This window comes from Cololabis saira, chromosome 23 (genome assembly GCF_033807715.1).
Source record: "Cololabis saira isolate AMF1-May2022 chromosome 23, fColSai1.1, whole genome shotgun sequence".
In the NCBI taxonomy this organism is placed as follows: domain Eukaryota; kingdom Metazoa; phylum Chordata; class Actinopteri; order Beloniformes; family Belonidae; genus Cololabis; species Cololabis saira.
Genome location: NC_084609.1, coordinates 737,714 through 760,055, shown reverse-complemented (window position 1 = coordinate 760,055; position 22,342 = coordinate 737,714). Strand labels below are relative to the sequence as shown.

The window sequence follows — 22,342 nt, the reverse complement described above, 5'->3', positions numbered from 1 at the left end:
TACGTTTTCAAAGATGACTTAAGATAAGGTAGAGAGAGATAAACTCAACTCGTTCACAAGAAAACTGAACACCACTATTATAATATATAAGGCTTATAACAATATAACAATACTTCCGGGCTGCATGCAGGAACTGTTCAAGCCAAGAGAGGGCAAACACGACCTCAGGGGAACAGCAATGTTTAACACAACAATAGGAAGAACAAATACAAAGGGTAGATGTATATCCGTTTTAGGAGTAAAACTGTGGAACCCTTACACCCCCATGTATTCCAGGGTACCACCGTTACACCCCATGTATTCCAGGGTACCAGCACCACCGTTACACCCCCATGTATTCCAGGGTACCAGCACCACCGTTACACCCCATGTATTCCAGGGTACCACCGTTACACCCCATGTATTCCAGGGTACCAGCACCACCGTTACACCCCATGTATTCCAGGGTACCAGCACCACCGTTACACCCCCATGTATTCCAGGGTACCAGCACCACCGTTACACCCCCATGTATTCCAGGGTACCAGCACCACCGTTACACCCCATGTATTCCAGGGTACCACCGTTACACCCCATGTATTCCAGGGTACCAGCACCACCGTTACACCCCATGTATTCCAGGGTACCAGCACCACCGTTACACCCCCATGTATTCCAGGGTACCAGCACCACCGTTACACCCCCATGTATTCCAGGGTACCAGCACCACCGTTACACCTCCATGGAAGAGTAGGAGAAAGAGGAAAAGGAGGAAGAAGAAGAGGAGGAGGAGGAAGAGGAGGAGGAAGAGGAGGAGGAGGAAGAGGAAGAGTAGAGGAGGAAAAGGAGGAGGAGGAAGAGGTAGAGGAAGAGGAAGAGGAAGAAAAGGAAGAGGAGGAGGAGACATATATGTTTATATATATATGTATATGTTTATAAGTGTATATATAGGTAAATAATTACACTTACATACATATATATATATATATATATATATATATATATATATATATATATATATATATATATATATAATTATGTTGTTACTATTAATACCGTTATGCTGCATGTGTGTGTTGTGTGTACTGCTGCTGCACAAAGCGAATTTCCCCAGGGATAAATAAAGGACTATTTAACTTAATATAATCTATATATATATTTATAATTATAATATGATAATAATGACATATTATTTCAAACTACAAACATGAGTTTTCTTTAATGTTATGAGGTTTTACTCCACCCTGGACCGGGAGGGTCGTGGTGGCTGCAGTACCAGCTCCCCGCCAGCAGGAGACTGCAGTACCAGCTCCCCGCCAGCAGGAGGCTGCAGTACCAGCTCCCCGCCAGCAGGAGGCTGCAGTACCAGCTCCCCGCCAGCAGGAGGCTGCAGTACCAGCTCCCCGCCAGCAGGAGGCTGCAGCATAGACATATATGCCTGTGTTTGTGTGACTAAAATGTTATTTTTTTGTCTGAAAAAATGGTTCAAATGTTTTTTTATTGTCTGAAAAATAGTTAAAATATGTTATTTTGCTACTTGAAAAATTTTAAATATGTTTTGTTGATGAGAAAATATGTTTATCTATTTTTCTTATTTTTGTGAGGGGGGATATATATTGTTTTTCGGCACTACCTTGTTCTCTATAGCTGATAAAACATGAATTACTCCTATGTGGGATCAATAAAGTTCTTTGCCTTCTGAGAAAATGAAATATATTATATTTGGTGCCTAACTGTTTCACAGGTTTATTAGTGCCTGTGTGAATGAATAAACGAGCCGTAAAACGTACATTTATTTGTAGAAAAAAATATGAAAAAAGAGGAACAAAGAGGAAAAAAGAGAAAAAAGAGGAAAAAAGAGGAATGAAAGGAGGAAAAAAGAGGAAAAAAGAGGAGAAAAGGGGGAAAAAAATAGGAAATAAAGATGAAAAAAGAGAAAAAAAAGCGGAAAAAGGAGAAAAAAGGAGGAAAAAAGAGGAAAAAAGAGAAAAAAAGGCATGTGTGAAGGAATAAATGAGACGTAAAACCTACATTTCTTTGTAGAAAGGCGCTTTATGAAAATAAGTCCATTCACTTACATTATTAGTTTACAGCGCAGTCTTGCCACATCCAATATGGCGGCGACGGTGACGTATCGCAGGAGGCGGCTGCGCATGCGCGGTTCTCGGTCTGCCGGAGCAGCAGCAGAACAACGGTGTAAACTGAGGAGAAAAAAATCTACATTTCTTCTTATTTTTCGTTTTCTAGCGAATCCAAACCGAGATAAACCCGCAGTTCGTGGGTTTAGGACGTGTTTAAACCCGCAGTTCGTGGGTTTAGGACATGTTTAAACCCGCAGTTCGTGGGTTTAGGACGTGTTTTCTCGCGGCTGACGGGACCGTTGACGCGGCATGGACGACAGCAAGGTGGGGAGCTAACGGCTAACGGCTAATTCACCTTTTTTCTCCACTATATTCACGGAGTTCGAGAGCGGAGTGGCCTAGTGGTTGGGGCTTCGGGCTCATGATCCGAAGGTCGCGGGTTCGAACCCCTCGATCCCAAGGATGCACAAAAAAATGTCATTAATAAATATAATTCTATACAGTATTTATAGAAGCAATAATACAATAGTACATACACATGTACATGTCTATGTGTATTATCCCTTTGTTTTATATTTATTAATCATTTAGTATTTATAGGAGCTTTTGAATTGTAATAACGTGCTCCACATTTTCATTTCTGTATTTAAGCTGTTCCACAGATTAACTCCTAGGGGCCCAGTCACACAGCAAAACTACTATAAATTACACACATACATATAATAAATATAATAACCTTATTACCTAAAAAACACACAATAAAACCCTGAGATCCTCAGATTTCCTAGATACAAAGATATTCTTGTAAAAATAATAAATCAGGTATTGGTACGTAAACATTCACAGATAGTTTTAGAGTTAGACATAATTTAATAACAATTTTTGTTTTAGTCTCTTTTTGAAAATTGAGAGAGATCCAGACTCTTTTATAGCACTATTTGTTCGTTCGTTTTTGTTTATTTCTAACATGTATAAAAAACATGAAAAAAGACAAGAAAACTAATCCAGGTTAATTCCACCACAAAAAGAAAAAAAACAACATCAAAACACATATTTCAGTTACATGTTGGAAAAGGAGTGGGAGGAAGTATAAACTTATTTAATCCCACCCCCTTTCCACAACTAAACATAAATTATATGTCTGTATTTATTTTTTATACTATACACTAATTTGTATAAATATATATAATTTTTACAAAATTAACCTGTTTAATACAAGATGTAAGCTCTATCATAAATATAACTATGATATAAATATAATATAACTATGATATAAATATAATATAACTATGATATAAATATAATATAACTATGATATAAATATAATCCATATATCTAAGTATATAAACATACAAAGACAACATGACAGAATAGCAGAACACACACAGCTGCTGATCTTTAAACACAGTCTTCACTTTTATACCTCAAATAAACCATTTATTTATATTTCTTCTTAAATTGTTTTATGTTTGTACATTCTTTTAACTCCAAATTCAAACCATTCCACACTTTAATTCCACAAACTGATACACAAAAACCTCTTTTTGTTGTACGCATGAATAAAGATTTGAAGTTTAAATGATAACCCCCTTCCCTCCCAATGAATAATTTCTGAATGTTTATCCGGTAGTGAATGATCTTTTGCTTTAAACATTACTGGTGCAGATTGAAATGCCACTAGATCCATGAGTTTTAGTACTTTAGACTGTAAGAATAGTGAGTTAGTGTGATCTCCATATCCAGCCTTATGAATGTATCGTATTTCTCTCTTTTGAAGTACGAGTAATGAGTGGAACCTGGTTTTAGAGTTATTGCCCCAAATTTCTGCACAGTAAGTGAAATATGGAAGAACTAGTGACCAGTAAAGAATGTGGACGGCCCTGTGATCCAAAACCTGTTTTGCTCTGTTAAGTACTGCAATGCTCTTTGAAACTTTGTTTTGTACATGCTTAATATGAGATTTCCAGCTAATTTAATCCATTATTACTCCAAGAAATCTGATTTAGTTTACTCTTTCAATATCGCTGCCATCCAATTCAACTTTTATATGCATATTTATTAGGGCTGGGCAAGTTAACGCGTTATTATCGCGTTAACTCATTCATTTATTAACGCCGACATTTATTTTATCGCACATTAACGCATGTTGCTCACATGCTTTTGTTTTGAAAAATCTTTTGCCGGCTGCTGCGGAACCGGAAGAGAGTTGGCGGAAAAACATGCGGAAAAGCTAAAACAGACATGGAGAGCGGTAAAATTACGGTTACTTGGACATTTTAATTTTAAAGTTCTCCCAGACGGAGGATTCGACCCTGTAAAGGAAATTTCAATAGTGATTTTGTGCTTCACACTTTCTAACAGGGACATTTGGTGCTGAATATAGACGGTAAAGCTGCTCCCCATTAAAAGTTTCTGCTGTTTCCTCAGAAATTGCCTGTTTTAATGTCATGATTGTGGATCAGGATTTTGTTGGTAGACTTTTTTTATTTTTCATAAAAAAACATGATGACATTAATGCCCTGGCAGTGGCAATAAGCTATATTTTATTTGACATTTTTACACTAAATATGTGTTACTGACAAGTGCTGATGTTTGCTGAGATGTTTGCACAACAAATGTTATGGCACTTTTGTTCATACTTTTATAAATAAAAGTGAACTTTACACAACTTTTGAATTGATGATTTGATTTTGCATACAGATGCCGGAGGGGAAGGTGAAGAATCCCGGGAAACGCAGCAGGAAACCGGCCAAGATGGACCTGCGGGAGGAGCTGGACATGGTGAGCAGGGCTGGGGATCCATTCAAATGGAAACAATCCATTCAATTCTTAAGATTCAGAATCAATTATCAAGATTTGATTTGATCCGATATTTTTTATTTTTATTTTTTATTTTTTGCACTTACAAACATACAAGCATCGAGGAAAAAAAAAGCAGTAATAAAACAAAGTAAAAATGTGCAGGAAAAATCATGAAGCCCACCGGGCTTATAAGCGACCCTCCCCTCTTAAACCTACAATAATTATAATTAACACTTTACACCCCCCCTCCCCACCCAATACCCACAATTCCTCATACACACATGTGCAGATTTCCATCATATACAAAGAAGTATGTTATACAGCAGAGAACAATAGTTACATAACATTTTGAAAGAAAAGAGAAATATATATAAAAAATAATAATAAAAACTAGAGATACATATACAATACCCAATGATACAAAAGTAATTAGAACATCTGTAAGGATTTTTTAAAATGTAATCTTTAATGTATTTAAAGAGAGACATGATTCTGTTAAAGTTTTTATATCGTTCCACAGCACTACACCTTGGTAGACAAATGAATATTTAGCAACAGAAGTCCTACAGAAAGGAATGTGCAAGTCATTCTTCCCTCTTGTAAAATGTGCATGGTAATGGGAATTAAACTCAAAGTAACTTTGAAAAAAATGGGTAAAGATGCAGGAAGGCGAATTACTTTATACATAAGAACTCCTATTTGATACTTGTTGACCTCATAAATTGTGAGAAGTTGCAATTGTTTACATAATGGCTCCATTGGGGCAAAATAGGAAGAGCTGGTGGCAATTCTAACGAAGGATTTCTGAAATCTATGGATTGCTTGTAAATAAGAGCGGTAAGTGCTAGCCCAAATGATATTACAGTAAGAGATGTGAGGAGAGATTAAACTATAGTACAAGGTTAGAAGTGTACTTTTTTTTCAAATGTTGTTTAACCCTTTTTATAATGCCCAAAGATTTAGAAACCTTTTTACAGACAAATTCACAGTGATTTTTAAAACTAAGTTTTTCATCAATGTAGACAACCAAGAACTTCGCTGATGAAACTTGTGCTAGTGTTTTGTCATTGATATAAATTTTGGCCTTGTCTGCATTGTAGTTCTTGTTTTTATTTCTAAAAATAATGAAATTAGATTTCTTGACATTAAGTAATAACTTATTTACCTTAAACCAATAGGAAAAATGAATGAGTCCAGCATTTGCTTTAGCAATAAGGAAATCAAAATTCTTATCAGTGACAAAGAGATTTGTGTCATCAGCAAAAACTAAAGGTGACAATAAACTTGATGCATTGACAAGATCATTAACAAATATCAAAAACAACAAGGGTCCAAGAATGGACCCGCATTCTAGTACAGCCCGCTGTGATTTTATACCATTAAAAACAACAAATTACTCTCTGCTGTTTAAGTAATTGGAAACCCATTGTAAAACCTGTTTTCGAAGACCATAACATGACATTTTTGATAACAAAATTTCATGATTCACCGTATCAAAGGCCTTTGATAAATCCCAAAAAATACCTAAAGCATATTCATTATTATCTAGTACAGCAGTCATTTTTTCTCTGAGATGTAACTTTATACACTGTATATTGATTTGGGTTAGTGTTATTAAAACTGTTTTTTCAGCTGTTCCCTGAATTATGACTGTACTTCTGCAACATATTAATACTAGTATTATATTGAGATTCAACAGGAAGTATTGCAGCTAATGATGCTGTAAGGAACAATCAGCTCCCAGAATGCTGATAGAACTGAAACAGAAACATCGTGGGGCAGAATTACCAAACACATCCAGGGAGGAAACAGAGACGGAGGAAATCACTTTTAGTTTTTCCCACATTCCGTTTTTATCTTTTCAATTTTATATGTTTTATCGGTTTTTAATTTTTGAGAATTTGGTTTTTAGTATTTTATGCAAATATTACCCTAAGGCAGTATATAAAGTAATGAAATATAAACAATTTATGCAATTATAACTGAACACTTTAATGTTTTCATACTTTTAAACATATTTAAAGGCAAGAACATGTTTTTTCTTTGTTTCTGCCCATGGTCTTTTGGGAAAAAACAAAAAAATGCCAGAAGTTAATTGTGTGAAATAAATAACTAAGAAATAAAGAACTCACATATTCCTTTCAATATCCATTTAAAGTGCAAAAAAAGAAAGAAATTGCAACAGCTCAACAGGACATGTGTAAATTAAATGATGTGACTACTGGGATTAAAGTTCACCGGGTGAAAATGTAATAATGAAAATAAATCGATCGTTTGACATAAGAATCAATTTTTAGGAATTAATATGAAAATTGATTTAGAATCAGAAAATCTTTTTTTTTTTTTCAACAAAGGCCTAATGGTGAGGGAAGGGGACCGGGTCCAGATCCAGACCTGCAGGTCCTCTACAGACCACTAGGGTCCAGATCCAGACCTGCAGGTCCTCTACGGACCACTAGGGTCCAGATCCAGACCTGCAGGTCCTCTACAGACCACTAGGGTCCAGATCCAGACCTGCAGGTCCTCTACAGACCACTAGGGTCCAGATCCAGACCTGCAGGTCCTCTACAGACCACTAGGGTCCAGATCCAGACCTGCAGGTCCTCTACAGACCACTAGGGTCCAGATCCAGACCTGCAGGTCCTCTACAGACCACTAGGGTCCAGATCCAGACCTGCAGGTCCTCTACAGACCACTAGGGTCCAGATCCAGACCTGCAGGTCCTCTACAGACCACTAGGGTCCAGATCCAGACCTGCAGGTCCTCTACAGACCACTAGAGTCCAGATTGTCCGACCTTCTTCACCTTCTCTCACCCCGACCAGTCTCACGTTAGCTCTTGGGCTGCGGTCCTCCATCTGGGTGATTTTCATGGTGAGTTCCTCCACTTGCTGGAGATCGTTGGCTTGATGTTTATTGGCTCTCACTTTAGCTTGTAGCGTGTCAAACTTAGCTGTGTTACTCTGAATGGATTTATGTGACGACTCAAAGCTCTTGGCCAGCTCACTCACAGTAGCCTTGGTGTCTTGTATTTGCTGCATCAGTTCTGCTAGCTGTGGGGTGAGGATGTCGTTGACCGCTTCTTTCACTGCAGACTGAATAAACTCACTGAGTTTCTGCTGCTGCGCTAGCGTAGCAGAGCTAACAGCGTTAGCTATGGCGTTGTCCAGATCCTCTCTCGGCATCGTAACCATTGGTTTTTTTTCAACGGTGACATGCTGTTTTGTTCTCGTTCACTCCCAGACTTTCCTTGAGACATTATGCTGTGATGACTTTAGTCATCACAGCATAAGCTTTAGTTTAGTCGGTTAAAAAAATGAGGATTTGAGAGGTTGTTGAAGGCTAGCTGTTAAGCTACACGTGCATCGCAGTCAGGCGCCACCCGGAAGTCACGTCACCGTAATGTTATACATATTTTAAACTTAACGTTAGCTTATTAAGTCATGTTAGCATTCATGCTAGCAAACGTTACCTTCCCAGTTAATGTTTAACCCATTTGACCAGCCAATGAGTTGGCTTAAGACACTTTTACAGCGTATTGAGAAGAAGGAAGCCCCTTTGGTGACATTTGAAAAAAAAATAAAATAATGTGTGGCCACGCATTATTAACTCGTGGCCATGAGTTAATATCTCGTGGCCACGCATTGTGTTAATATCTTGTGGCCATGCATTATTTTGAAAAAAATTTAATAATGCGTGGCCACGCATTAATCATTTGTTGGCCACGAGATATTAATTCGTGGCCACGCATTATTTTATTTTTTTCAAATGTCACCAGAGTGGCTCCGTAGAGAATAATAATAATACTGTCATTTAGCATACGCATTTATCCAAAGCGACTTACATTTGAGAGAACAAACACACGGGGAGCAATTAGGGTTAAGGCCTTGCTCAGGGGCCCAAGGTGGTTCATCTTGGTTGCCGTTCTGGGGCTTGAACCTGACCCAAGCCCACCTCTGTAGCCACTAGACCACCACTCCCCCCAGACACACATGAGTTAGCTTTCTTCAAAACAAGACTTACTGTTAGTTAGTTAGTTAGTTAGTTAGTTAGTTAGTTAGTTAGTTAGTTAGTTAGTTAGTTAGGTAGGTAGGATCAATTACAACAAGAGCATGTGATATAGAGGATTTACAGGAGAAGCTGCTCTTGGTCATAGTTTATATTTATCAATTGCCCTAAGTTTAAATTTTTTTTTGAATTTGCGGATAGAACTACACATTTTTAATAATAATAATAATAATAAATTTAATTTATAACGCACTTTCCATTCGAGAATCTCAAAGTGCTACAAGAAAGTAAAAAATAAAAAATAGAAAAATAGAATAAAATCATTTATGATAGCTGGCATATGCTTTCTTAAAAAGGTGGGTTTTGAGCCCTCTCTTAAAAGAGTCAATTGTCTGTGGTTCTCTCAGGTGGGCGGGGAGGGTATTCCATAGTTTAGGGGCAACGGAGCAGAAGGCCCGGTCTCCCATTGTGACCAGTTTAGTCAAGGTGGGTTTGAGGAGGTTGTTCTTGTTTGTTGAACGGGTGCGGGTGGGGGGCTGAGGATGGATCAGCTCCTTGAGGTAAGGAGGTGCGTTGCCATGGATGCATTGGTACGTGAGTAGGGAGATCTTGAATTCAGTCCGGGAGGAGATGGGGAGCCAGTGCAGTGAGTGGAGGATGGGAGTGATGTGGTCATATTTGCGCACTCTCATCAGGATCCTAGCAGCACTGTTCTGAATGTATTGAAGCTTTTTGAGGCTCTTGCTTGGGATCCCGATGAGAAGTGCGTTGCAATAATCAAGCCTGGAGGAGACGAAGGCGTGGACCAGTTTTTCTGCATCTTTCGGGGATAGGATGGGGCGGAGTTTGGCGATGTTTTTGAGGTGGAAGAAGGATGTTTGACGGAGGTGATTGATGTGGGCCTCATAGTTGAGGTGGGGGTCCATTCTGACACCTAGGTTGGTGATGACGGATGACAGAGGGATATCCTGGCCAGAAAAGGTGATGCAGGTGATGGGAGATGACTTGACCTGGTGCGGGGTGCCGATGAGCATGGCTTCTGTTTTGCCGCTGTTGAGCTGTAGAAAGTTCTGTTTCATCCACGCCTTGATCTCCTCCAGGCAGATGGTGAGTGTGGCTGAGGATGACTCTGCAGCAGATGGGTCCAGTTTTATATATAGCTGTGTGTCATCAGCATAGCAGTGGAAAGCCAAACCGTGTCTGCTGATGACACTGCCGAGGGGAAGCATGTACAGGGTGAAGAGGGTGGGGCCAAGTACAGATCCCTGAGGGACACCACAGGTGACGGGCTGGGTCCGGGATTTAACGCCTCCCAAGGAGATGTACTCGGTCCTTTCGGCCAGATAGGATCTGAACCAGTCCAGGGCGGTATTATGGAGTCCGATGGTGGAGTGAAGGCGGTGTAGCAGGATGGTGTGGTCGACGGTGTCAAAAGCGGCTGTGAGATCCAGGAGGATGAGGAGGGAAGGGGAGCCGCCATCAGCTGCCATTAGAATGTCGTTGGTGACCCTGACCAGAGCTGTTTCAGTACTGTGAGCGGAGCGGAAACCAGACTGGAATTTTTCAGCGAGGTTATTGCTGTTCAGGTGATGATGTAATTGGGCGGCAACTATTTTCTCCAGGACCTTGGAGAGGAATGGCAGGTTGGAGATGGGTCTGTAGTTGGCATGGAGTTCTGGGTCTAGGGTGGGTTTTTTGAGAAGTGGCTTGATGATGGCCGTTTTCAGAGCTGGGGGAACGTGGCCGGACTGAAGGGAGAGGTTAATTGCTTCTGTGATCAGGGGGCTTATGGCTTTGATGTGCAGTTTGACCAGGGATGTGGGAAGGGGGTCCAGGGAACAGGTGGAGGGCTTCATGCTTCACCTCCTGCTGCGTGGTGGAAGAAAAGCAGCAGAGAGGCTGGGAAGGCCCAGGCTGTGGGCTGGCTGTTGGGGCAGAAGAATTAGGGGGGGCGGAGAGGGAGGAACGAATATTGTCGACTTTTGTTTTGAAGAATGCATGGAATTCGTCACACTGTTCGGTTGTGGCTGCTCTGTTTGAGGGGGTTTGTGGTTTTAGGAAGTGGTCTATGGTTGAAAAGAGCTGTTTAGAGTTGCCAGGGTTGTTATTGATGATGTTGGAGTAGAAGTTGGTCCGTGTCTTTCTGAGGGCCTCGGAGTATGCCTTTTGGTGGTCCCTGTAGGCCAATTTGTGTACCGTTAGACCAGATGTAATATGACGCCGTTCTAGGACACGGCCAGCCGCCTTCATTTTTCGCAGCTCGGAAGTGAACCATGGAGCTGAACGGGAAAATCTGACAGTTCTGGTTTGAAGTGGGTGGCATGGGTGTCAAGGAGACTGCTCAGTGAGGAATTGTAGAATGCCACCGACTCAGTGGCTGATGAATGGGTGGTAGAGGAGAGATGGTTGAGGTCTGCAGTCAGGGTGTCTGGGTTTATGTTTTTTAAGCTCCTGAAGTTTATTTGACGTTTGGGTTTAGCGTGGGAGGAGGGAAATGGCAGGATGAAGGAAATGGCCTTGTGATCGGACACTCCCATTTCATATGCGACCAGATTGCTGACTGGAGCAGTGTCAGCGATGACCAAATCGAGTGTGTGGCCTTTCCTGTGTGTGGGGACATGGACATGCTGTGAGAGGTTGAGGGAGTTGATGAGTTGCAGGAATTCAGATGCAAAGGGGCAGGAGGGGTCGTCGACGTGAATGTTGGCATCTCCAAGGATTATTATGTTTGAGGATGAGGTGCAGAGTGATGTGAGAAGGTCATGGATTTCAGAGATGAAGACAGAATTTGGTTTCAGTTTGGGTGGCCGGTAGATAAGCAGTATTGTCATTTGGAGAGGTGGTTTACAGTGAACAGCAAGACATTCAAAAGAGGATGGAGGGGTGAGAGGGAGGGGTGATATTTCCAGCTCATTTTTGTGAAAAATGGCGAGGCCACCACCCCGACCAGTACTGCGGGCTTTCTGTATGTAGCAGTAACCTGGTGGACAGGCTGCATTAAGGCTTGAGAAAACCCCGGGCTGATGCCAGGTTTCGGTGAGACACATGACATCCAAGCCCTTGTCCAGAATATGTTCGTTGATGAGAGGAGCTTTGAGAGTGAGGGATTGAGCATTAAAAAGCTCTATTTTGACTGTTGGTAGAATGGTGTGTCTCTGAATGGGAATGAGTACATTGAAATCCACTCCACGTTCCACTCCACGTTTTCCCTGCTGCCGCCCGGGCTGTAACATTCTTGCGGTGTTTCCAAGGCTACAAGCTCTGGAGGCGGCAGTGTTCTGATGACGTAGAACAGATGCGACGGGGCGCTCAGCTGAGCGGGTGGATGGAATGTTGTGGCCGGGCTGGGAGTAAACAGAGTTATGCCGGGAACTTCTGTGGATGTAACGTGGTCTGCGAAGAAGTCCCAGATGTTTGATGACTGAAACACACGTTGGAATTGCGTGGCTGTTCAGGTGAAGGAGGCGTGAGATGGAGTAATGCAGCAGCATTGTTGCAGGGAGTTGGAAGCCCTGGATGTTGTTAGCCGGTAGCACTCGGGGCTAACTGAGGAGGATTGCTGCGGTCCGAGGCAGACGTAGCCCGGCCGCTTTAGCCTCACAGTCACAGTAGCCTACAATGCCAGCTCGACTCTCCGCTTTAGGGCAGGACCCGGATAAATGCTTATTTACCGGGGGCCCGAGGGCTGGCAGCTGGCGGCGGATGGCTGCGGAGGTTTGTTGTGGTTTCCTCGCTCCGGGGCAGAACCCGGCGAGACCGCTTTAGCCTCACAACGATGCTGAAGAGCCGACAGCTGGGCCAGGTGAAGAGTTTGGAGGTAATCCGATGCTCCAGGGGGTGAAAAGCTGGAGCCAGCCAGATGTCAGAGGTAGGCAAGCCGTCCGGGTTGTAATAACAGCAGTATGGCTTGCTGTTGGCCGTAGAGTTGCCGAACAGACAAGAAAAAAAACAAGAAAAAAACTAAGACTAAAAGACTGACTTTAAAACTAACTTTGACACTGATTTAAAAGTAGAAAAATAGGTAAAAGCTGCGTAGTTCTGACGGAGAAGCGGCAAACAATCAGTGCCAGCGTCCTCTCACGTCACAGGCCAGCGTTCAACAGTCAGTAGTTTCTGCAGTTCAGTAGTTTAGGTGTTTCATTTGTTCTGGGATTTTTAGCTCATCAGAGACTATTCCACAAGTTTACCGCTTTAACAGAAACACATCTACTTCTAAAGTTTGTCCTTACCTTTATTTTTACAAGTTCCCCTGAGTTCATACCGACTTTCTCTGGGTGAAAACTTTTCCTGAATGCAGTAAGGAAGTAGGTTGTTGTGTGCCTTATACATTATAAGAGAAGTCCTTAGCTCAACTAGATCTACACATTTTAAGGTATTTAGTTTAATGAAGAGTGGGTTCGTTGGGTCGCAGTATTTTGAATTATTTACAATTCTTATGGCTCCCTTTTGTAATTTAATTATTGGATCAATGTTTGTTATGTAAGTATTTCCCCATACCTCCACACAGTAAGTAATATATGAAACAATGAGTGAACAGTACAGTATGTAAGTGGATTTCTGATTTAAAAGTTATTTTGTCTTGTATAGGATTGGAATGGTTTTTGACAATTTAGATTTAATATTGTTTATATGTGTTTTCCAATCAAGTTTATCATCAATTATCACGCCCAAGAATTTATTTTCACATACTCGTTCAATTTCGACATAATTGATTTTGAGCTTAACTTCACAATTTACTTTTCGGTTACCAAAGATTATAAATTTAGTTTTACTTAAATTCAGTGATAATTTATTGATATCAAACCAACTTTTAAGAACTTTCAACTCTTTTTCCACTGCACTCAAAAGCTGTTCCAAATGTTTACCAGAGCAATATATACTCGTATCGTCGGCAAACAACACAAATTTTAACAGTTTCGACACAATACAAATATCATTAATATACAAAATAAACAGTATGGGACCCAGCACAGATCCTTGTGGAACACCATATGTAACTTTTAATAAATTTGAATTTTCATTGTTCAGATGTATATATTGGAATCTGTCTTCCAGGTAGCTTTGTAGCCATGTATAGGCTATACCTCTGATACCATATCCCTCAATTTTTTTCATCAAAAGCCTGTGGTCAATGGTATCAAAAGCTTTTTTTAAATCAATGAAAACTCCCACTGTAAATTGTTTATCAACTGCAGTTGAAATTTCTTCTACCAGTTCAGTCACTGCCATTGAGGTGGACCTATTAGACCTAAAACCATACTGATGGTCATTCAGTATATTGTGTTTATTTAGAAATGTATCAAGCCTTTGTATGAACAATTTTTCTAAAATCTTTGAGAATTGTGAGAGCAGGGAGATTGGTCTATAGTTGGAAAACTGATGCCTGTCTCCACTTTTAAAGATGGGAATGACACTTACTCTTAAGCTATACAAAAGTATTTGGGCTGTCCCCAACGCAGGATTTAGCTGGTCGACTCAAGTCGGGGAGTTTAATGCGACGGGTCGACGGCTCGTTTTTTAAGTACCCCCCGTATCAATTTGGCTTTTTTCCAAAGTGCTGTTTAAACCTACAGTGCATGCAACAGTAATATGAACATTGTTTTAAGCATTTCTTACACATGTTTTAACCTGCTGCTTTCTTTCACCGCATAACACACTTCACATGTAGCTCCTGCTGATGCTGCACATGCGCAGTTTGCGCACCCCTCCCGCCCCCACCAGGGCTTTCCACTAAGGCATAGACTAGCCAGCCATACTAAATAAGTAGCCAGCCGGGGGGGGGGGCACGTTCGTATACACTGGTCTTAAATGTAGTAGTAGTAATAATAATAATAACATATTCATAATTATTTTAATTTATTGAAATAGTAAAAACATAAAATAAAAACAAAACAATAAAATATAGACAACTGAGGAGTCAAGTTCAACATTATTAAACAAAAATCCAGAATGCTACCAGTGGTACCCCCTGAAAAAACTAGGGATGCACCGAAATGAAAATTTGAGGCCGAAACTGAAGTGGAATAAAATTTAAAGACTTGGCTGAATACTGAGTACCGAATAGCCTACGGAATGCGGTTGTTCACAGTTTTTCATTTATTTTGCCATTTTTTTCACAATTGCATAGATAAAATTGCAATGACATTATTAACAACAAAAACAGTAAACTAATGAGTTGAGCCACTGTCAAGCAGCCGGCGATGCTGTTGCTTAAATTGACCAAAAGGTGGCTCTCTAACATCACAGTTTGTGTACTGTGCGTGACTCTGACGCTGGTTGGTAATTAAGGAGTTAAAACTCACTTGCCACTTACGGGACTCAGTAGCCAGCAGAAACAGCAGTAGGAGCATTTATTACATTTATTAACTGTAGTACCGCTATTATGAGAGGTTATTTCTCACAGTATTAGCCTAAAGGGACTTAAGGCTGATTTATGGTCCCGCGTTACAACAATGCAGAGCCTACGGCGTAGGGTACGCGGCAGTACGCACCATACTGCGCGCGCCGCTGCGTACCCTACGCCGTAGGCTCTGCGTCGATTTAACGCAGAACCTTAATTCAGGCTTCACTCACTGCCGCAACGTGTTGCCTCCAGTCAGTTCGATGAGAAGCACACCGCAAAACACAGCATTGCATATTCAGTGCCGCACAGAGGCTCCCAAATGGAAATGATTATTGATTTCTGAATGAATGGATAGACACGTCGCTTATTTTTTGCATATTATTTTTTTTTCTTTTCTGGCCTGGCGGGGGCTCTCATTGGCCTGGCGCCCTGCCAAGCCTGTACAATTGTAGGAAACACTGTATTATCATTATTATTACAACTCACTCGCCATTGCATCTTCTTTTATTCATTAGTGTAACTAATGAAGTGTATGAAAATAAACTCTCACGTGTCGCAGGTGGTGCTAATTGAACGCTTGAAGAGAAGACTGGATTACCGGTAGAACGTTTTGGGCTAAACGATGCAATGCGGTTAGGTTTTCTTTTTAATACGAACTGATTAAACTGATTCAATTTTTTAGTGGGTAGCCTGAGTAATAAGGACGTACCGTTTTTATGGTGACAAAAGAATCATCTGGTGAGCTCTGCTTGTTGATCCGAGTTCCGACACATTCACTGCGCTGAGCGCGCACACACACACACGCACACACACACGCACGCACACAGACACACTGCATGTCGGGGCCGCAGAGTTTCTCTATGAAGTCGGCGGTGATCAGAGTAATTTGTGGTACAAGCAGAGCGAATCACAACTTTAATGAGTGCGGTTCAGTTTGACATTATTGTCAGTCTATGAGAAAAACATTTAATTTTATTAAAATCGAAAAATAATATTTATAGGCTATAAAAATAAGCGTCATTAAAGTAGCCGGCTGGACCTAATCGAGTAGCCGGCTATATGGCCGGCAGCCGGCGCTTGTGGAAAGCCCTTTATTTGATTTATGCAATGGTGAAAAAATTGGCAAAATCAATGTAAAAACTGCGAAGAACCATGTCCGGTATTGCACGGTATTCGGCCAAGTGTTTATTATTATTTTCGGTTTCGGTATCTGCCACAAAGTTTCATTTCGGTGCATCACTTATATAAAATATATATTATATATAAATATATAGACGGATATATATATATATATAATATAAAGTTTTTGTTTAAAGACTTTAAAGTTTGGTATGCAAGTCTAACAATTTTCCAAGTGTTTTCCCACAGCCCTGTGTTGAACATTGAAAGGGCTAACATCAACCCTGGGGCCTAACTGAGTTCTAACATCAACTGTAAGACCACATTGTCTTACAGTTGACCACATGGCCTGAAACAAAGAAACTAAGACAATGACTCCAAAGCCCAGCAGGCTTTGCAGTTTGTGGCTTTTGGTATGAGATGGGAAAGTGACGCGTGGATAGTGCGTTGGACAGAGACCCATTAAACATCATGGGCCCCTTTGCTGACATGAAGCAGACCCGCTGGTTAATAAATAGCTGCAGCTCCCCGCATCTTGCTCTCTCTTGACCTGGCTCTCCATCTGCTGTTCTTAAGTTCTGCAAGTACTACACCTCATCTCCGACCGGTGCGACTAGCATCAGCCGAGGAGCCATCCATCCAGCTGCACTGGTGAAAACCCACTGGTTACCAAGAACCAGTGAACGCATCCTTCATCCAGTTCGATGGTCTAGAGCAGCAACATTAAGACCGTGTTGTTTTGCAAAACTCAGTTCGATGTGTTTTAGCTGGGTTTTCTGTCCAGACTTTGCCTCAACTCTGTCTGGACAACAAGCCTCCAACTTCTGACTTCCAACCTTTTTCAACTTTTAAGTGTTTCTCAACCCCTATGTACACCTAGACTGTGCAACACGTGCACGGTTGTACCTGTGGGTAGCTCCAAAGACTATGCCACAGCATCTCAATGGGATTCAGGTCGGGACTTTAACTAGGCCACTCCAAAGTCTTCATTTAGTTTTTCTTAAGCCATTCAGAGGTGGACTTGCTGGTGTGTTTTGGATCATTGTCCTGCTGCAGAACCCAAGTGGCTTCAGCTTGAGGTCACGAACAGATGGCCAGACATTCTCCTTCAGGATTTTTTGGTAGACAGCAGAATTCATGGTTCCATTTACCACAGCAAGTCTTCCAGGTCCTGAAGCAGCAAAACAGCCCCAGACCATCACACTACCACCACCATATTTTACTGTTGGTATGATGTTCCTTTTCTGAAATGACGTGTCCTATTTAAGTGATTTCTTGATTGAGAACAGGTGTGGCAGTAATCAGGCCTTGGTGTGGCTGGAGAAATTGAACTCAGCTTTCCAAAGATGTGATAAACCACAGATAATTTATGTTTTAAAAGGGGGGGTCAATCACTCTTTCACAAAGGGCTATGTAGGTTTGGATTTTTTTCCCCTTAATAATAAAAAGCTTCATTTAAAAACTGCATTTTGTGTTTACTTGTGTTATCGTTGTCTAATATTTAAATTTGTTTGAGGATCTGAAACATTTAAGTGTGACTAACATGCAAAGAAATAAGAAAAACACTTTTTCACACTGTGTGTGTGTGTGTGTGTGTGTGTGTGTGTGTGTGTGTGTGTGTGTGTGTGTGTGTGTGTGTGTGTGTGTGTGTGTGTGTGTGTGTGTGTGTGTGTGTGTGTGTGTGTGTGTGTGTGTGTGTGGGGAACACAGTTCATGTTCAATATTATGTTCAATATAAATAGTTCATGAATGGGTTTTGAGTGTTTTTCAGCAGCTCTCAAATTTTACACTTATTACGTAGACGTATAAGAAGTCTCATCTGAAGGTGTCGTACTGTTAAAGGAGCTGTATGTAAGAGCAATAATAAAACGAATCATAAAATGACCCCGATATGTCAACACACATTTAAAAATCATGTTCATTTCAAATACTTTTGTCACTGACAACAGCACTCAAGCCAGGATATTCCAGTTTAAAAAGAGGAGTTGCAGCCCTCAACTGATGTTTATGTTGTCATTTTTTGTTTTGGCCTGAAGCTCCACCCTCCACCTATCTCCCAATCACCAAGTCAGTATTGTTTCTGAAGCTCCACCCTCCACCTATCTCCCAATCACCATTCAGTATTGTTTCTGAAGCTCCACCCTCCACCTATCTCCCAATCACCAAGTCAGTATTGTTTCTGAAGCTCCACCCTCCACCTATCTCCCAATCACCAAGTCAGTATTGTTTCTGAAGCTCCACCCTCCACCTATCTCCCAATCACTAAGTCAGTATTGTTTCTGAAGCTCCACCCTCCACCTATCTACCAATCACCAAGTCAGTATTGTTTCTGAAGCTCCACCCTCCACCTATCTCCCAATCACCAAGTCAGTATTGTTTCTGAAGCTCCACCCTCCACCTATCTCCCAATCAACAAGTCAGTATTGTTTCGGCATCCGGGTTGCCAGCTCGGCTCTAATTATCGCAGCCATGGCAGCCTACGTTCCTGCTGCATTCTGCAGCCTACCTGGCAACCTCTGGTCGGGGGGAGGAGGGGGAGGGTACACGCCGCTCAACAATATTTTGAAAGTGACTGCAGTACCAGTTTTGGACATTTCTTACAGACGGCTCCTTTAAGTACTAGTTGTAGCTAAATATGTTTAACATTAGTCCTCAGAAGATAAACTTAATTGTCTCACATGAAAAAACATGACAGGCAGCATTTGAATGAAACTGAAAAGGCTTTTGATAATGCAGCCAAGATAATGTAAGTCATCTTCTCTGTTACAGAATCATAAAGGAAGACCCAAAAGACACTGGTGTGATGATTGCAAGCAAGTGTTCACCACTTCATCAAACCTGAAGATTCATAAGAAAACTCACACTGGTGATAAACCGTACAGCTGTGATCAGTGTGGAGCAGTTTTTGCCCAAAAAGGTAACTTAAAGCAACACCAACGTATTCACACTGGAGACAAGCCTCACAAATGTGATCAGTGTGGAGCGGCCTTTGTCCAGCAAAGTGCTTTAAGGAGGCACCAACGTATTCACACTGGAGACAAGCCTCACAAATGTGATCAGTGCGGAGCGGCTTTTGCCCAGCAAGGTGCTTTAAGGATTCACCAACGTATTCACACTGGAGAAAAGCCTTACAGATGTGATCAGTGTGGAGCGGCTTTTGCCCATCAAGGTGCTTTAAGGACTCACCAACGTATTCACACTGGAGAAAAGCCTTACAGATGTGATCAGTGTGGAGCGGCTTTTGCCCAACAAGATAATTTGACGACTCACCAACGTATTCACACTGGAGAAAAGCCATACAGATGTGATCAGTGTGGAGCGGCTTTTGCCCGACAAGGTCAACTAAAGCAACACCAACGTATTCACACTGGAGACAAGCCTCACAGATGTGATCAGTGTGGAGCGGCTTTTGTCCGACAAGGTCACCTAAAGCGACACCAACGTATTCACACTGGAGAAAAGCCTTACAAATGTGATCAGTGTGGAGCGGCCTTTGTCCAGCAAAGTGCTTTAAGGAGGCACCAACGTATTCACACTGGAGAAAAGCCTTACAGATGTGATCAGTGTGGAGCGGCTTTTGCCCAACAAGATACTTTGACGACTCACCAACGTATTCACACTGGAAACAAATCATACAGATGTGATCAGTGTGGAGCGGATTTTGCTCAGCAAAGTGCTTTAACGAGTCACCAACGTATTCACACTGGAGAAAAGCCTTACAGATGTGATCAGTGTGGAGCGGCTTTTGCCCATCAAGGTGATCTTAGGAAACACCAACGTATTCACACTGGAGAAAAACCTTACAGATGTGATCAGTGTGGAGTGGCTTTTGCCCGGCAAGATAGTTTGAAGATTCACCAACGTATTCACACTGGAGAAAAACCTTACAGATGTGATCAGTGTGGAGCGGCTTTTGCCCATCAAGGTGATCTTAGGAAACACCAACGTATTCACACTGGAGAAAAACCTTACAGTTGTGATCAGTGTGGAGCGGCTTTTGCCCATCAAGGTGCTTTAAGGAGGCACCAACGTATTCACACTGGAGAAAAGCCTTACAGATGTGATCAGTGTGGAGCAGCTTTTGCCCAGCAAGGTCATTTGACGACTCACCAATGTACTCACACTGGAAACAAGCCTTACAGATGTGATCAGTGTGGAGCTGCTTTTGCCTGGCAAGGTCATTTGACGACTCACCAACGTATTCACACTGGAAACAAGCCTTACAGATGTGAACAGTGTGGAGCGGCTTTTGCCCAGCAAGGTCATTTGACGATTCACCAACGTAGTCACACTGGAGAAAAGCCCTACAGATGTGATCAGTGTGGAGTGGCTTTTGCCCGGCAAGATAGTTTGAAGATTCACCAACGTAGTCACACTGGAGAAAAGCCTTACAGATGTGATCAGTGTGGAGCGGCTTTTGCCGAGCAAGGTACTTTAAGGAGACACCAACGTATTCACACTGGAGAAAAGCCTTACAGATGTGATCAGTGTGGAGCGGCTTTTAGCCAATCAAGTCATCTAAGGAGTCACCAACGTATTCACACTGGATAAAAAGTGTACATTTGTGATCAGTGCTGATATCATTTATTTTGAGAGTTCAGTTAAAATGCACCAATTTAGTTTAGTTAATTTAGTTTGAAAGAAATAATTCTCACATACGCACTGACACACACCCACATATAGATGATCTGAAGTTTGTGTTTAATGTTTAGTTAGTATTTGTTTATGTGTAGTTTAGGCATCGGAATTCATCCCAAGTTTTGTTTAGCTTTCTTTTAAGACTTTTGTAAATAAATTCTGATTGATTTCAATGAGAGAAGTTGTTTGTGTTCATTTTATAGATATTTGTCACAGCTGATGGTTGCAAAGTTCTGTGCTCCTTCCTTCACTGTTATTCTGTAACGCCCCCCCTGGCAACAGGCTGACACGTAGGGAATAACGTCTACTTTGAGATTGACTTTGCTGTTTAGTTATTATTTCCTGATAAGTCAGGTCGTGCCCCGTTTTAATGGATTCATTTTGATAAGTCATCGTCTTTATTGGTTATTAATAACTATCGTAAGACAATTATTAATTACTTTCTAATAACTGAACCAGCACTCCCTTTGTGGCGCAACACCAGCCCTGGTCCTCGGTGTCCACTGTCTTTGACATTGATTGTAGATGTTATGGATAACCCATGAAGGGAGGCCAACACATGAGAGATGGTCTCTTATAGCGCTTTTCCACTAGTAGGGGGAAGGTGGCTCAGTTGGTAGAGCGTTTGCCCATGAACCTGAAGGTCAGTGGTTCGAACCCTAGTTCCGCCTGTGTCCACCAAAGTGTCCTTGGGCAAGACACTGAATCCCCCGGTTGCTCCCGGTTGTCAGGCCAGCGCCGTTGTGTATGGCAGCTCCGCCGACAACCGGTGTGTGTGGGTGAATGTTTGCAGTGTAAAGCGCTTTGGGGCTGTAGGAGTACAGCTGGAAAGCGCTATATAAGTGTAAGCCATTTACCATTTAGTACCTACTCAGCCCGCCTCCACTCGCTACGCCCTCGTCTTGCACTTTTCCACTAAGGGCCGAGGCAGGTGGAGGCGTGCCGAATAGATACTTTTTCTGTACCTATTCTGCCGAGGTTCTAAGTGTGCTGAGTCGGCCCTGTCTTCACAATACACGGTCGGGGATTGGTCGGGGGGGCGGGGCTGTCAGACGTTTGAATCAGGAAGCAGGAATCAGCGCGAGACTCGCGGCTTGTGGCAATTTTATTCAACAGGCAATGTTAGCGCAAACGTCTGTTTCGTGATCCAACTCTGGGGTGAAGATGTTCATAAACCTGGTGGCTGAGGAGAGAATAAAAAGGGATGTAGATGGACGATAAGGAACGATCTACCAGGAGCTCTGTCACTTCTCAGCCGCTCGCGGCTCCCAGCTGATTTCTCATCAGCACCGACACAAACAAACAAAAAAAAGAGTTGCCAATTGACGTCACGGGCGTCATAGGCAGCCGGCTGCCATTCATTTTCTATGAAA

At 41.9% G+C, this 22,342-nt stretch overlaps 1 protein-coding gene across 1 annotated transcript; it reads left to right on the top strand.

The window, feature by feature from the left end:
• The first annotated feature begins 4,764 nt into the window (after positions 1-4,764).
• Positions 4,765-21,108, top strand: LOC133424443 (zinc finger protein 160-like). Its single transcript, XM_061715063.1, has 2 exons — positions 4,765-4,841; positions 19,101-21,108. Exons 1-2 carry the CDS (start codon positions 4,815-4,817, stop codon positions 20,880-20,882), a joined length of 1,809 nt encoding a protein of 602 aa, XP_061571047.1. The 5' UTR covers positions 4,765-4,814; the 3' UTR covers positions 20,883-21,108.
• Positions 21,109-22,342: the final 1,234 nt, after the last annotated feature.